Source organism: Brassica rapa, chromosome A09 (genome assembly GCF_000309985.2).
Source record: "Brassica rapa cultivar Chiifu-401-42 chromosome A09, CAAS_Brap_v3.01, whole genome shotgun sequence".
Lineage (NCBI taxonomy): Eukaryota > Viridiplantae > Streptophyta > Magnoliopsida > Brassicales > Brassicaceae > Brassica > Brassica rapa.
The window spans coordinates 33,901,977-33,915,631 of NC_024803.2; the positions used below are offsets into that span (position 1 = coordinate 33,901,977).

At 34.7% G+C, this 13,655-nt stretch overlaps 2 protein-coding genes and 1 long non-coding RNA gene across 4 annotated transcripts; 2 read left to right on the plus strand and 1 right to left on the minus strand.

The window, feature by feature from the left end:
- Positions 1 to 532: 532 nt before the first annotated feature.
- Positions 533 to 1,820, plus strand: LOC103869279 (zinc finger A20 and AN1 domain-containing stress-associated protein 6). Of its 2 annotated transcripts, none has more exons than XM_009147340.3 (2): positions 533 to 781; positions 1,037 to 1,820. In XM_009147340.3, exon 2 carries the CDS (start codon positions 1,076 to 1,078, stop codon positions 1,604 to 1,606), a length of 531 nt encoding a protein of 176 aa, XP_009145588.2. In that variant the 5' UTR covers positions 533 to 781; positions 1,037 to 1,075; the 3' UTR covers positions 1,607 to 1,820. The 2 variants fall into 2 exon arrangements, with proteins under 2 accessions (XP_009145588.2, XP_018514735.2); XM_018659219.2 differs by lacking the exon at positions 533 to 781 and adding an exon at positions 782 to 969.
- Positions 1,821 to 6,061: 4,241 nt separating this feature from the next.
- Positions 6,062 to 7,555, plus strand: LOC103841214. The gene is made up of 2 exons (XR_004451892.1): positions 6,062 to 7,085; positions 7,246 to 7,555. It is a non-coding gene; the product is annotated as an uncharacterized LOC103841214 (long non-coding RNA).
- A 2,461-nt stretch (positions 7,556 to 10,016) lies between these two features.
- On the minus strand, positions 10,017 to 13,414 carry LOC103841215 (purple acid phosphatase 22). The gene is made up of 6 exons (XM_009117734.3): positions 13,191 to 13,414; positions 12,389 to 12,680; positions 11,207 to 11,601; positions 10,675 to 10,848; positions 10,510 to 10,598; positions 10,017 to 10,421 (listed from the first exon to the last, which is right to left on the minus strand). Exons 1-6 carry the CDS (start codon positions 13,374 to 13,376, stop codon positions 10,214 to 10,216), a joined length of 1,344 nt encoding a protein of 447 aa, XP_009115982.1. The 5' UTR covers positions 13,377 to 13,414; the 3' UTR covers positions 10,017 to 10,213.
- Between the last annotated feature and the right edge of the window lie 241 nt (positions 13,415 to 13,655).

The following is a 13,655-nucleotide window of genomic DNA, read 5'->3' on the forward strand; positions in this document are numbered from 1 at the left end:
AATGAGTTTTATTTCTGGTGAGGAAAAGGACATTATTTTTGTAGGAAAAAAACATTCAACCATAAAATTAAATGAAAATACTATATGAACCAAATAAGTGACACCACCATGACGACATTTAATTACTAGTATAAGATTTGATCGTCTAATAGAACTAGTACGTGTCTAGTACTCCCTCCGTTTTTTATTATAAGTCGTTTTAGAGAAACTATTTTGTTCCAAATTATATGTCGTTTTCGATTTTCTATGTAAAATTTATTAATAATTAATGTTGTATGACCAATGATAATATATCTTATATTTTTTTATTGGTTGAATTGTGGTTAGGTAAATAATTAATGATGTTTTTGTTTAGAAAATATAAGAAATTAATGATTTTCTTAATCTACGTGCATAGCTTTAAAACGACTTATATTAAAAAACGGAGGGAGTAATAATTACTCTCCTATTTATAAAATCAAACGTTTGTAAGATAATTTATTTATGTGTTTCCAGTTTAAAGTTATTTAAATAAAATATAATTAATTTGTAATACATAAAGCATTAGTTTTATTGTTTAGAAAAAGTTAGCGTAATATAAAATTAATATATGAATGAAACGAAATACCGTTATCTTTCTATTTAATTCCCAGCAGCGTTGTCTCTGTTTTCGCCGTTGTTTCCTTTCCTCTCTCTCTCTCTCTCCTTTTGCTCTGCATATATTGTCTCCCTTCCCGATTCAATCGTTTCTAGAAAAAATCAAAATAAGTGAATCATCTTTCTTCATCTCTCTCAAGAACAGGTAAACACAACCTCTCTCATCCGCTCCTTCCTTTTCTCCTATCTTCTCTGTATTATTTTCCTTTTAATAAACTCTCCTTCTCTTCTCTTCTTTTCCATTTCTTTTTATTTTACAAAGAAAGCGGAGGAAAATTTTCTGAATTTTTCTTCGCTTTTAGTACCCATCTTTGGTTTTATTACAAGATTCTGGTTCGTGTTTTGTTCTTCCTTTTATTAATTCTGTAAATTAATTAATCTTTTAATCGATTTTTTCCAGATTTTCGACGAGCTTGATCGATCTAAATTCTCAAGATCTATGGCGGAAGAGCATCGATGTCAGACGCCGGAAGGCCACCGTCTCTGTGCTAACAACTGCGGCTTCCTCGGCAGCTCCGCCACCATGAATCTATGCTCCAATTGCTACGGCGATCTCTGTCTTAAGCAACAGCAACAAGCCTCCATAAAAACCACCGTCGAATCCTCTCTCTCCGCCGTATCTCCTCCGTCGACGGAGATCGCTTCCGTCTCTTCTCCGGTGATCTCGCCTCTCGTTCAGAACCCATCAGCTGAACTGGAGGTAACGAAGAAAAACGTTCCGGCGACGTTGACTCCGCCGCCGTCGCAGACGACGACGGAGGAGAAGCAGCTGAAACGGCCGAATCGCTGCACGACGTGCAGGAAACGGGTCGGGTTAACCGGGTTTAAGTGCCGGTGCGGGACGACTTTCTGCGGTGTCCACAGGTACCCGGAGGTCCACGGATGCACCTTTGACTTCAAATCGGCCGGTCGTGAAGAGATCGCGAAGGCGAACCCGTTGGTCAAAGCGGCGAAGCTTCAGAAGATTTGATCTGGGCCGTTCGATGCGTTGACTTTTCTGTCTTCTTGAAAACGCGTCCGTCTCGGAGTAATCAGGATGGTGTGAGATTGATCTCAGCCGTTCATCATGGGTCATTATGTAAAAGATATGTATTATCAATGGACACGTGTCACGTGACGCTTCCATCTTCCCAATTAATTTTCTTTTCCCTATAAAGAAATAAGATTATTCGCGTTGGCTTTTCTTTTTTTTTCCGCCAAAGTTTTGATATTATAAGAAGAAAGGGCCAAGCCCAAACAAGGCCGAAGCCCGATTACAACGAAAACAAACGCAAGCCCAAACCCCTGGGGCAAAATAAAAACTAAAACAGGCCCTCGGCCCACCCTAAGAAACCACCCGGCCCGCTGGCAAGCGCATCAAGGAGGCGGCTCGACACGTGGAGTGATCTGCTCCATTGACGCGAAACACGTCGACACCGCCTCGACTTGATCACCTCCGCCTTTACGCCACCGGAAACAACCACCCGCGAGAACCTTGTTAGACGGAGCTCGAAACCAGACAAGCCTCCAAACAAACGCAAATCCCTACTTCACCGCCGTGTCATCCCGCCGGAGAGATCAATCGATCTTCGAGATCTCCTCCGCCTTTATCATACTTCAAACCCAAGACACGCGACCCAAGACACCATCTCTTCCTTTCCTTGTGAATCATCACCTCACCGGCGACCCTTGTCTTCTACCAAGAACTCAACCGCAGTGACCCCACCCAAGACTTACCGACAACTACGCCGACCATGAAACAAAACTAAACTAGAAAACTTATCCCAAAGAACCGCGGGATCCTAAGTGGCAGCGCGGAGCTGTGCTAGCCTCACGCGTTGGCTTTTCTTCTCCGGTGAACTAAATTATGTGGCTTTTGCGTGAAACAGAGTTAAGTTTTTTTTTTTTTTTGGTCATCTAAGATTTGTATTAACTATTAAGAGTTCGGGTTACAAGACAGGTCCTTCTATACAGTGAAGACTTAACCCAAATAATACAAGATCAAGGAATATAACCAGTCCCGATCGTATACCAACCCCAAAAATCCCTTATATATTAATTGAGAATCATTTAAAAAGATGTAACCTTAATTTTGTATTAATTACATTTTAGACTTGCTGAGGTGGCGTTTAATTAGAACTTAATTTTACTGATGTGGCATGGCTAGAATCAATTGAAAAAGTAGTTAGTCCAATTTCAAGTTGCTAGGGAACGTCGTATTAATTCATACATACAAGTTAGGAATACTTTTGTCATATGATTAACACCTTATTATAAACAAAGTCTAAAAAATATTAACAAAGAGACGCATTAGGTTTCTGAGAGGGAGTTGCGGCGGAGAATGAATGGAGTGAATTAGAGAGGCAATGTGGTGGGCAGAGAGAAAGGCAGTTGAGGAAAGAGAGGGAGACGAGAGATGTGGAGAGAGAGTTCTGAATGTTTTGGAGATGGAGAGAGCAGAGGCGCGGTTTGTGAAGGAGATAGAGGTGACGAGGCGGAATTCGGAGCCGGCGTCACAGGTTATGACGGTGGTAGGGGTTTGGAGGAGGGATGGTGGTCGCAGGGGACGGTGGGGATGTTGAGAGATTCGAGGGCTTTGACATGTTGTGGCCTGTGGGTCTAATGGAGGTGCGAGGAGTGGGAGAGGTGCATGTAAAGGGAGAGATGGTTGGGGAGAGGGAAGGATCGTTCGTATTGATGCTCGATGTGCAAGCTTGATCTTTGTTTGTGGGATTGCTAATCACTTGGTAAATCTTTTTCTTTCAAGCTAAGAATCAAGATCTTCCATGCTTTTCGATATATGTTCAAACTGTTGAAACGATTTGGGAAAGTATTAACTTGCTTATGAATGTTTATCTGTATTTTGATTGTCTGTAGAATGCACCACATTTGTGTAAAAAGATTAGATTGTGCTGAACAGTCCTCATGTATGTGTATGAATGTTGATATGTGTTTTGTCAAAGGCATAAGCTTTGAATCCATTAGACAGAGTTATGCATTTTTTGTGTTTGTAGGTAAAAGAGTCACATTCTCTATAAAAAAGATGGACTTGGTAGCAGCAGTAACTATGAACTTTGAAAAGTAATTCTATCAAGCTCATAATACTTCAGGACTTAGAATCAGCAGTAACTCCCGGAGGTGTATCTTTGTCTTGTGGCTACACTCATCAGCGATGTTTTGGATCTTTTGCTTTTGGAAAAATGAACCAATCAGTCTCCAAGCTATTTTCGAAGAGGTAACTAATTATGTCCTCAGATTAACCAGTGAAGTCCATTACTTGCACAGAATAACTAGGTGAGCTTTGAATATGTAGGTCGTCTCTCTCCTAAAGCTAATCTCATCGGTGAATAAACTATCGACGAATCTGATCTTTTATGCACCGGTTAATTGACATAATTAAAATATATATACCGGTTAGTGGACATAATTAAAGTTCTAAATCTAAAAGCATGTGATGTGAAAAAGATATAAATTATGTGATTTTTCATATAAAGTTACAACATTTAATATTAATTCTTGCTATGTGGGACTTTGTAAACGTGAGAAAGTACATTTATATAATGGAATTTTTTTTTAATTCAGAATGCACATTTATCTTACGTAATGTCGACATAAATGTAATTTTGTCTTGGTCGTATATCTTATTCACTAAATATTGCATATGTGTATGTTCTACGGTAAGTATACTTTCTTTAATAAATAGATGAATCTTAATAAATAAATGACATTAGATACCGTCTGAATCCTATATGAAAAGAGCGTGTGAGAAAGCCATCTCTCTCCATACTGCATCAATTTGTATTCTAGCTATTGGAAACTATCCCTATGTACAAGTTCATTTGGATATATAAATATCTAACGTGATTAGCATTGTTAAGCCTGAGCACATTTACCTAGAACCAAAAACAGAAAAAAAATGTGGTTCGGTTTACGTGAGATCCTGTCAATTATATAGCAGTGGATCCTATATCTCTAGAAACGAAAATTTGAATATGTTTATAGATGATAACTACATTTAGTGTTAAGATAATTAAATAATATAAAAATATTATTTATAAGTCGAAATACCCAAAAAATGAATTACTAGAGTATTTTTTATCTAAAATATTTAAAAATTATCTGAATTTAATCTTAAAAAAACCAGTTTTGTTATTCGAACCGAACCGAAAAGGATCCAAAATTACCTCATATATAAGTTGGTCTCAGCTTTATTATTCGAACCGAATCAAAAACCCTAAAGACCCAAACCAAACTTTCTAAATGCCTGAACGAATGCTAAACTAAACCAAAAACCCAACTAACCGAAATGAAACTGAGCCAAATTTTCATCAAAGATCTAAAACGTTTTACAAAAATGAGGTACTCCATTAGAAAATAAATTATACAATAAAAAAAAAGATAAAAAAAAATATCGTATATGGTCAAAATATATTAATTCGATTAAATATATAAATTTTAGTTTTCCATACAATATTTTTTAAATAATTTTTATATAAACTCATCCTGCGCAAGGTGCAGGTCTTATCCTAGTATGTAAATAAAGGAAGAACCATTCTCAGATGCCAAGCTGATATTCAGACAAACATACTTACAATTAATAATTTTGAAACTAAAAGCTGATAATCTTACAAAGCGTAAAAAGGCATGGCATATAGGTTCTTATGTTAGTGCTATATGGATGTGTAATATATTAAACACGCGAATTTTGATTCCACCTTGAATATTGGATAGTATAGAAAGTTATCACCAGTGAAAAGAAAAAATTATACGTTTAACAATCAAATTTCCAATACAATCTTTAAGAGTATAGAATATGTTAATAGATTATTTATCTTTAAACAAAATGTATGATTAATAGTTTATGTATCTTAATAGTTCTTTCACAAAATGTGTTTGAGATATTTGTCATTTGTGTTCTTTTTATATATGTAAGGATTATGGTTTTGAGTTTAGCACATCTAATCCCACTTCATATCTATATATATAAAGTAGAGTTACTCTCTCCTGTGAGAGCGCCACGTCATCAAATTCTGTGAGGAGAAGACGACGCGTGTCACTCCGTTTGCGTTGAGTTTCGTTTGTCTCGATCTTTTGTTTAAAGTTGGGCCAAACTAAACATCATAAAGCCCAATATTGTTAGAAGTTCAGTACACCGTCTAACCTCTGCTTCATCTCCGTTAGCCTGACCTGCGCCGTAATGTCAGAAAGATGTTCTATCGACTCCCACCGAAGATACGGAGGCGTAACGATTGTCGATTGGATTCACTCAACACATTTAATGTTGTCTTTAACGCCACTGAACCTCTCCTCCCATGACTCCTCCTCTCTCAATGGTTGCTAATCTACACCTATAAAAAGGGAGTTCGATTCTGTAAAGTCCATCACTTTCTTCTTCTCATTTTTTATAATCCACACACCCATAGTGGCAACCTCTTCCCATCTGCTCGCCGACTTGAAAGCATACTCTGTATATTCATAAAATTTGTATATGTGCTCTCTCTCTCTCTCTCTCTCTCTCTCTCTCTCTCTCTCTTTTCATCTCAACTATGTTACTCTGTTTTGATATTTGTTTGATCCAGTGTTATATCTAATTCTTCATCTCACTTCCAGTAACCGGTAAGGAGAGATGAAGCATATAAATAATTAGTTCATCAATCAGTGGAATTGGCACATCAATCCATCTTCTTCCACTGTCTTGAATTGGCATATAGATAGATATTGACCTAACACTTCTCTGGTCTTAAAGAAGTATCCTAACCTTATAATAGATTTGACTCGAGTCTGAAACAACTTTGTGTGTATGAAATTGATGCAGGTGAAAGTACCCGGAGATATCAGTAGAAATAACAAATATATGGAGTCAATTTGGGAGCTGCATTGGATGAGATGTGAAGCAGTAATTAGGGGGCTTATACAGGAGACGGGGCAGTACTAGAAAGCAGCTTTTTGTGCAATTACAACATTGTAAGTAGTTTCGTTATGTCTTGCCATATCTATATTTAATTAGTAGTACACAAACCAACGATGAAAAATGAAGATTCAAGCATTTTTTTTATTTTTTATTAAAATTTATAGTTTTTTTTTTATAAGAGTAGTCTCTCATGTTTAGTGTTTTCACTGGGTTAAGTGTGGATTTTAGAAATTGTTCTGTAGGGATGATGAGTACTTTTGTATATTTCTCTATGATTATGTTTTGAAAGTGGATTTATTGAGTGACGTTTTGGGTGTTTGGGTTTTCACGGTAGTAGAATGCAATGGTGGATTTTTGTTGGTTGGGAACGGTAAAGAAAAAGTTGAAGCAGAAACAATGTAACATCTGACCCTGGAGATCATTGGGGCTGGGAAGAAGAAGCTTTATGAAGCAAAAGTGTAGGTGAAGCCAAGGTTGAACTTGAAGGACTTGCAGGAGTTCAAGCCTGCCGGTGATGCTGCCCCTACCATCACTCCTTCCTATCTTGGCTGCAAATAAGGTATGACTACAAGCATTACATAGACGTATGAAAAACAAAGATTGATCTAGATTACCTTATTAGAGGATTGTTGTTCTTCTGCATACTACATACACGGACATTGTCAAAGAATTTGGTATGATCTGACTGGTTAAAATATACTGTTTCACCCATATTTCAGCAAAGGAGTTCAAAATGATCTCACCCCGAGAAAGTCATCTATAAAGCTGATTGATCCTAAGCGAGCTCACCAAATTAGCAGAAGCGGTAGATGAGGTAGATGAAGAGAGCAAAGTAGAGACAGTAATGGTGACAATGATCTCTTTACAGAGTGTACGGAAATAGTGGCAGTGACTACATCAGAAAATACTCCAAAAATAAGTGGATGACTTCAACGTACCAAGCTTTTGTGTTTCCATGTCCAACAGTGTATGAATTTTCGTTTGTCAATTCGTTTTTTCTTAACTTTATAAAAAATTCCTTTTTTATTATATGTTTATGGTTTTCGAAAATTTAAAAAAGGAAATTAAATTAATAAATAAATCATAGAATTTTAAATGTAATATTTTTAATTCATTAAAGGTGTCAATGTAATCAACCATTGTTAGAGTTAACGGGAGCACGACACATAGGAAACTGATTTTTCAAATAATATTATAGAGATAAGTTATGGAAAAACATAATTACAAAAAATTGGGTAATTCTCTCAAATAGTCTTTTTTAGGTTTTTGTCACAAAGATAGCATTCAAAAAATAAAATGACCAAATAACTCTTTTTTATTTTGAAATTTTTAATATTTATTTTTATTTTTTTACAATCATATCTATTTATCCAAATAGATGAAGATAAAATTATAGGATCTTTGACATTGTATGCGTACAAGAAGCATACAACTTTTAAATGTACACATGTGTTTAACTTCTATTGTTTTTAACACCAAAAAAACTTCTATTGTTTTAGTTATAATTTACCTATTTCTTTTATACAGTTATATTTTACACAATCACGAAATTTTATTTAGACAATAAATATACTATTTAGAAAATTAGGATCATATATTTACATGCAGTGATAGCCAATAAAACAACATAACTAAATATCTAACAAAATACAATAATTTTTAAAGCATTAGGAGATGAGTAAATTTTGACATTTTGAAAAACTAAAAACATTTATATATGATATGCATTTTACCATTTACATATATGTATCATAAATATAAATACTATAATAAATTTAATTAGAAAAATAAATAAAATTCCCGGGCGTAGCCCGGGCTTGCCCTAGTTTTACATTAAAAAGAAGTTTGAAATCAGAAATGCTTCTTTTTTCAAAAAAAGAAAGAAAGAAATGCTTCAACTTCTTTCTACATAAATGGAATAATATTTTTTGTTCATTACTCCAAAATAAAATAAGGCCAGGATAAAATAAATTTTATTATGAAGTTGCTATATTTTAAAAGAAGAAAAGTATAATTTTATATTGGAAATGCTGTTAGATACAAGTTTGTGACCAACTATTGTTGTTCCTTTGAAACGCAATACATACAAAGTTGAGCAAAGCTTACTTAACCTGTTAATTTAATATTAAAGTTGGAAGTAATATTAGTTTGTATGGTCTAATTATATTCCAAATATTTCTACAATTTAGGTAGATCGATAATATACTTCGGTTATTGTATTCATTTGAATAGTTTTTTCTGAAAAAAGCACAAAACTATATGCCAGGCGAAATATACAAATTAGATGAATAATGGGCGGTGGTGACATACGATAAAGAGAAACCCTTCTCGACTGTCACCGTCACCGATTGTTATGTTCATTGGTCCACATGGGTCGGCTTTGTTGTTGTATATCGGCTGCTGCATCAGCAATAATTTGCAATCAATAAAGTAAAAGAATCAAATCATTTGCACATAAACATAAAGTAAGAGAATCATCTTTTATTTTAATTTTAATAACGAAAAATGTTAAAACAATATCAAATATGGAAAACTGAAAGTTTTCTATATAACTGATCTTAAAAGTAGGAGTTATTTTCTTTTTAGAACTAGTTTTTCAGTTGTTTAGTTTTTAGTGGTTGATTTAGCATATATTCCGAGTACTGTTGCTTTATAATTCGAATCATGATCAGCTTGGGATCAAACGGCGAGAGGGGAAGAAGAGAGTAAAGCAAAGTAAGAGACAAAATATTTTTATCTTCTTTTAAAACTTGTTAAGATGGAGATGAAGGAAACAAAACATGTGATGAAATTGATTAAATATTGAACCGATATGTCTTAGATTTTGTTTGTACAATTCGATTTGTTTCGTTTTTTTTCTTCTGAGTTTTGCTTGCAAACGACACAAAATTCAAAAAGAACAAAAGTACAGCTTAGGCATATGTCTTAGCTTTTGTTGTACAACTCGACAAGTCATTTTGTGCAGTTTTTTCTGAGTTTTGCTTGCAGATTTTTTTCATCTTCCTATCGTGTAACGAAACAAAATTCGAAAAGAACAAAGTACAAAGCCAATGTTTGAGTTGTTAAGGTTTCTGTAACCTTATAAAGAGCTTGGCACAAACATAAAGCAAAGAAGAAGTGTTTAGTTCAGCTTGGCACATAAAAAAAAAGAAGTGTTTGGTCAAGGCTATAAAAATAGGATACACACTTTCAACTAAAATACCTTTCTACGTACAATATATAAAATGAAAGAACATCTAGTAACAGTGTCAAGGCCGCATGGGTGCTTAGATTATAACTCTCTTTGTTAAAATATTAAGAAAGTGGTGAGAAAGTTTAATAAAACAAAGCAGGAAAAATGGTGAGTATAATTTGATTCTTGGGTTTTTGGTTACCACTTCACTAGTTTAAACCAGCAAAATACTTACGAACGGTCTTAAATAATTAATAAATTCAAAGACAGCAAAGAATTAACGAGTAAGATAAGTCCAGTTTATATCATACATTCATCTATCTTACAAACTAACAATGTTATAACCTAAAACATAAGCAAGCAATACTTGAGCATATACTCATAAATTTCCCAAATACAAAATAAAAAAATGCCTAATAAGAATGTGATTTTTTTAACAAAATGAATATTTTTTTCTTTCTTTTACGAACAATCGAATGAAAAACAGAGAGTAAAATGTCTGATCGTATGATGATTTAGAGCTCATCATGGGATTGACTTGAAGACCAACATGATGATGATGAGCTAAGACTCTCGAGCCAGACTTCATCAGCAAGAAGTGTGTTGGAGTCATTGTTTCTATGCCACGACCAATGTGCTCGTTTTCCGTCTATAACCTTCAATCTCCCATGTCCAAAACTCGATTCGCGGAATACCGATAATGGCGAAGGAGGTTTCTTAAACCTGTAATTCGAGTGAAAAATATGGAAATTAAGAACCATAAAAAGAACAAGAGTCTTGGGTTTAGATTAAATGATAGAAGGTGACATACGAAGTAGCAAGGCCTTCTCGGTTGCCTCCGTCACCAATGGTTATGTGTATGGGTCCACATTGATCAGCCTTGTTGTTATATACCCGCTTCTGCATCAATCAGAATTCGCCATCAATATAAGTAACAATAATTATCTTTGTTTGAAAAATGAAGATGGGTACTTACGAAACGTTCGTAGGCATGAACATGGCCGGCAAAAACGACGTCCACACGAGCATTAAATAGCAAAGACTCCATAGCTTCCCTCATGCTCTCTCCTTCACCTTCATGCGCTTCGTTCGTGTTGTACCAAGGCGCGTGCAGCAACACTATCACCCACGGTGTCGTTTTCCGGTCAACCTTTTGAAATGATATTAAAAAAAATAATTAACAAAAAATCTAATTCTTAAGAATTGATAGAAAAGTTTGAAATAATGTGAATTTAGGCAATGTATTCTTTTCACTAGTTTATAAAATATGATGTTTTGTTATTTTACAAACATTCTAAAAGTAAAATAATATATATTTATCAATTTCAATTGGATATAGTCTTAAATAATTACTATGATTTGAATGAATTCATTACGTTGGTTAAATAATAAATTTACCTGAAAGACGATAAACTATTTTTTGATCCAGATATAACTTTTGAAAAGATTTTTTTTGTGAAAGTGATGAAATGATTGTATACTAAACATTGCATAATCCCGCAACTAACCTTTGCTAAATCGGCTTGGAGCCACTGATACTGATCGGAATCACAATCAAAGTCGGTGTAAGAACCAAGCATAACCGTGTGGACACCAGCGACATCAAAAGAGTAGTAAAGGTTGGACTCAGAGAGGCTCTCAGTGTAAGGCATGAGCCACCGGGAATTGTATGACTTGAAGGTTGTGTGTTCAATGATTGGGAAGAATTCAATCTCGTGGTTTCCCTGAGTAACCATCCAAGGACGCTTGCTCGCGAGTGGCTCCACCAGGCGACCAAAGGAGTCCCAAAGTGGTTGATTAGTGTCAGCGTAGGAGAGATCGCCAGGAAGTAGAAAAACGTCGTAGTCTTGGCTCTTTATCTGAGCTAGTGTTGCTGCTGTCCATTCGGTTTGGCCTAGATCGCCTTCAATTTGACATAAAAACCGGTAATTCATAAGTACATATGAACATTTGGTCCTTAACCGGTATGAACAGAAACACAACGTATATAATAGACAAATAGCGGGTGGAAGTACGTATAAATATTAAAATAACTATTTGTATCAACGATAATCCAAACACAACTCGTCGTGGACTGAGTGTTTTCTAAGCTTTAGATTCAATTCAAATAACTATTTGTATCCCTGAATTTTCTTGTTTTTCTACATGGACCTGAATATGTGTATCTACAAAAAGTTATATGCTTATATATATATATAGGTCATTCGGTCAAATATTAAATTATAAATATTAATATATGTTGATAAAAACTAATCTATTAATTATAGATTACAAACTTATATATATATATATTGATTAGGAAAACAAACTGGTTTAATTAGTGGATATACCATTAAACCATATTTTGGAACTAAAGCCAACCCATACACATATAAGCTTTTAACACCCCTAAAACATACATAGCCATACAGACGTGTGACTTTTAAAAGCAGTCACACCGAAAAAGCTGAGGGAATGCCAAACATATATATTCTTGCACGGTTTTGTGTTATAACGTGAGGCTCATAAATTTGAATTTTTTTAAAACTTAGTCAAAACTCAAAACTCTTCTTAAGAAAATTGAGTTTCAAATGTTTGGCTATACTATTTATATACATCATATTTACCGGTTGTGCTATCGTTGTGCAATTAATGTCCCCAGTTCCAAAATAACCAACATAAAACTCGTAAAATGAGTTTAGGGAACGTACCAACTATGGCAAATTCTACCGGAAAAGATGAGGGAGGAGTCTTGAAAGAAAACTCAGGACCGTTGCAGCCGCACATGTAATAGTAAGTTGTATTGGGTTCTAGAGGTCCGATCTTGACGTGGTGGATCTTGCCCGAACGGTAGAAGAAGTATTTGTAAGAAGTGGATTCTCCGGTGTTTTTTCTATCGTACTTTCCCGGTTGCTTACCATATTCCACCACTGATTCCACCTTCTTGTCTTCCGTTATGTATGTTACTCTCATGTGGTCCTTACCCGCAAGTGATACATGCACCTTTTATTTAACAAATATTTAACAACACCAACACAAGCCTTTAGAAACAAGATTTAAAAGGGAAATTTATGTCATCAATAAAAGCAAGAAATAAAGAAAACATTTTATTTTTTTTCTGTAAGAACATGAGATTAATTAATCAAGACGACAAAAGAGACAACAAATCGAAAATAAGTACCATCTTGTGTTGCACAAAGTTGAGATTTAATCCAAGAAAATGAGATAATGTAGAGTTATAAAAATATGCAATGAAATATTAAACAACATAATGGGTTTTGTACCTTCATAATTACTAATATATATCTGTGATGCTTGAAGAACATAACATAGATGAGTAAGGGAATCAATCTACCAAAACTCAAATACATTGATGTTAATTAACTATATATCTCACATTCCACATAAAACCAAGAATGAAAATCTTAGGAATTGCTAACACAGAAAATGCTTTGAACTAAACATGCATGCATTATATGAAGCATGTTTAGAAAAAGAGTTTAATCAAAGAACCTGTTGTGGATCGGATTTGGAGCGGTCATGAGGGACATAGACAATGGGACGAGGGGGCTCCCGGCTGAGTTCCGGGACATCGGCTTGAGACAAGAACGGACAAAGAAACCAAAAAGTAAAACTAAGAAAGAGACTAAAATTTTTCATCTTGTTGTCTAAAGAGTTAAAGTTTGGTGAAGAAGACATAATTGTTATTGAAGAGATCGGTGGATGAATTCAGGTGTGTTACTACTTTATACATCTCTTTAGCCATCGCGTCAAGTTACTTCATTTCCTTTTATAAAGTCTTTTTAAAAATCATATATACGTTTTGTTAGTTTTGCTTGCAGCTTCCTTTATCTTTCCATCAATTAACGAAAAATAGTTATAAAAGTCAATGCTTGAATTGTTTAATTATGAGGTTTCCGTAACCTTAAAGAACTAGACCTAAAGGAAGTAATAAAGAATGAGACGTTTAACATGACA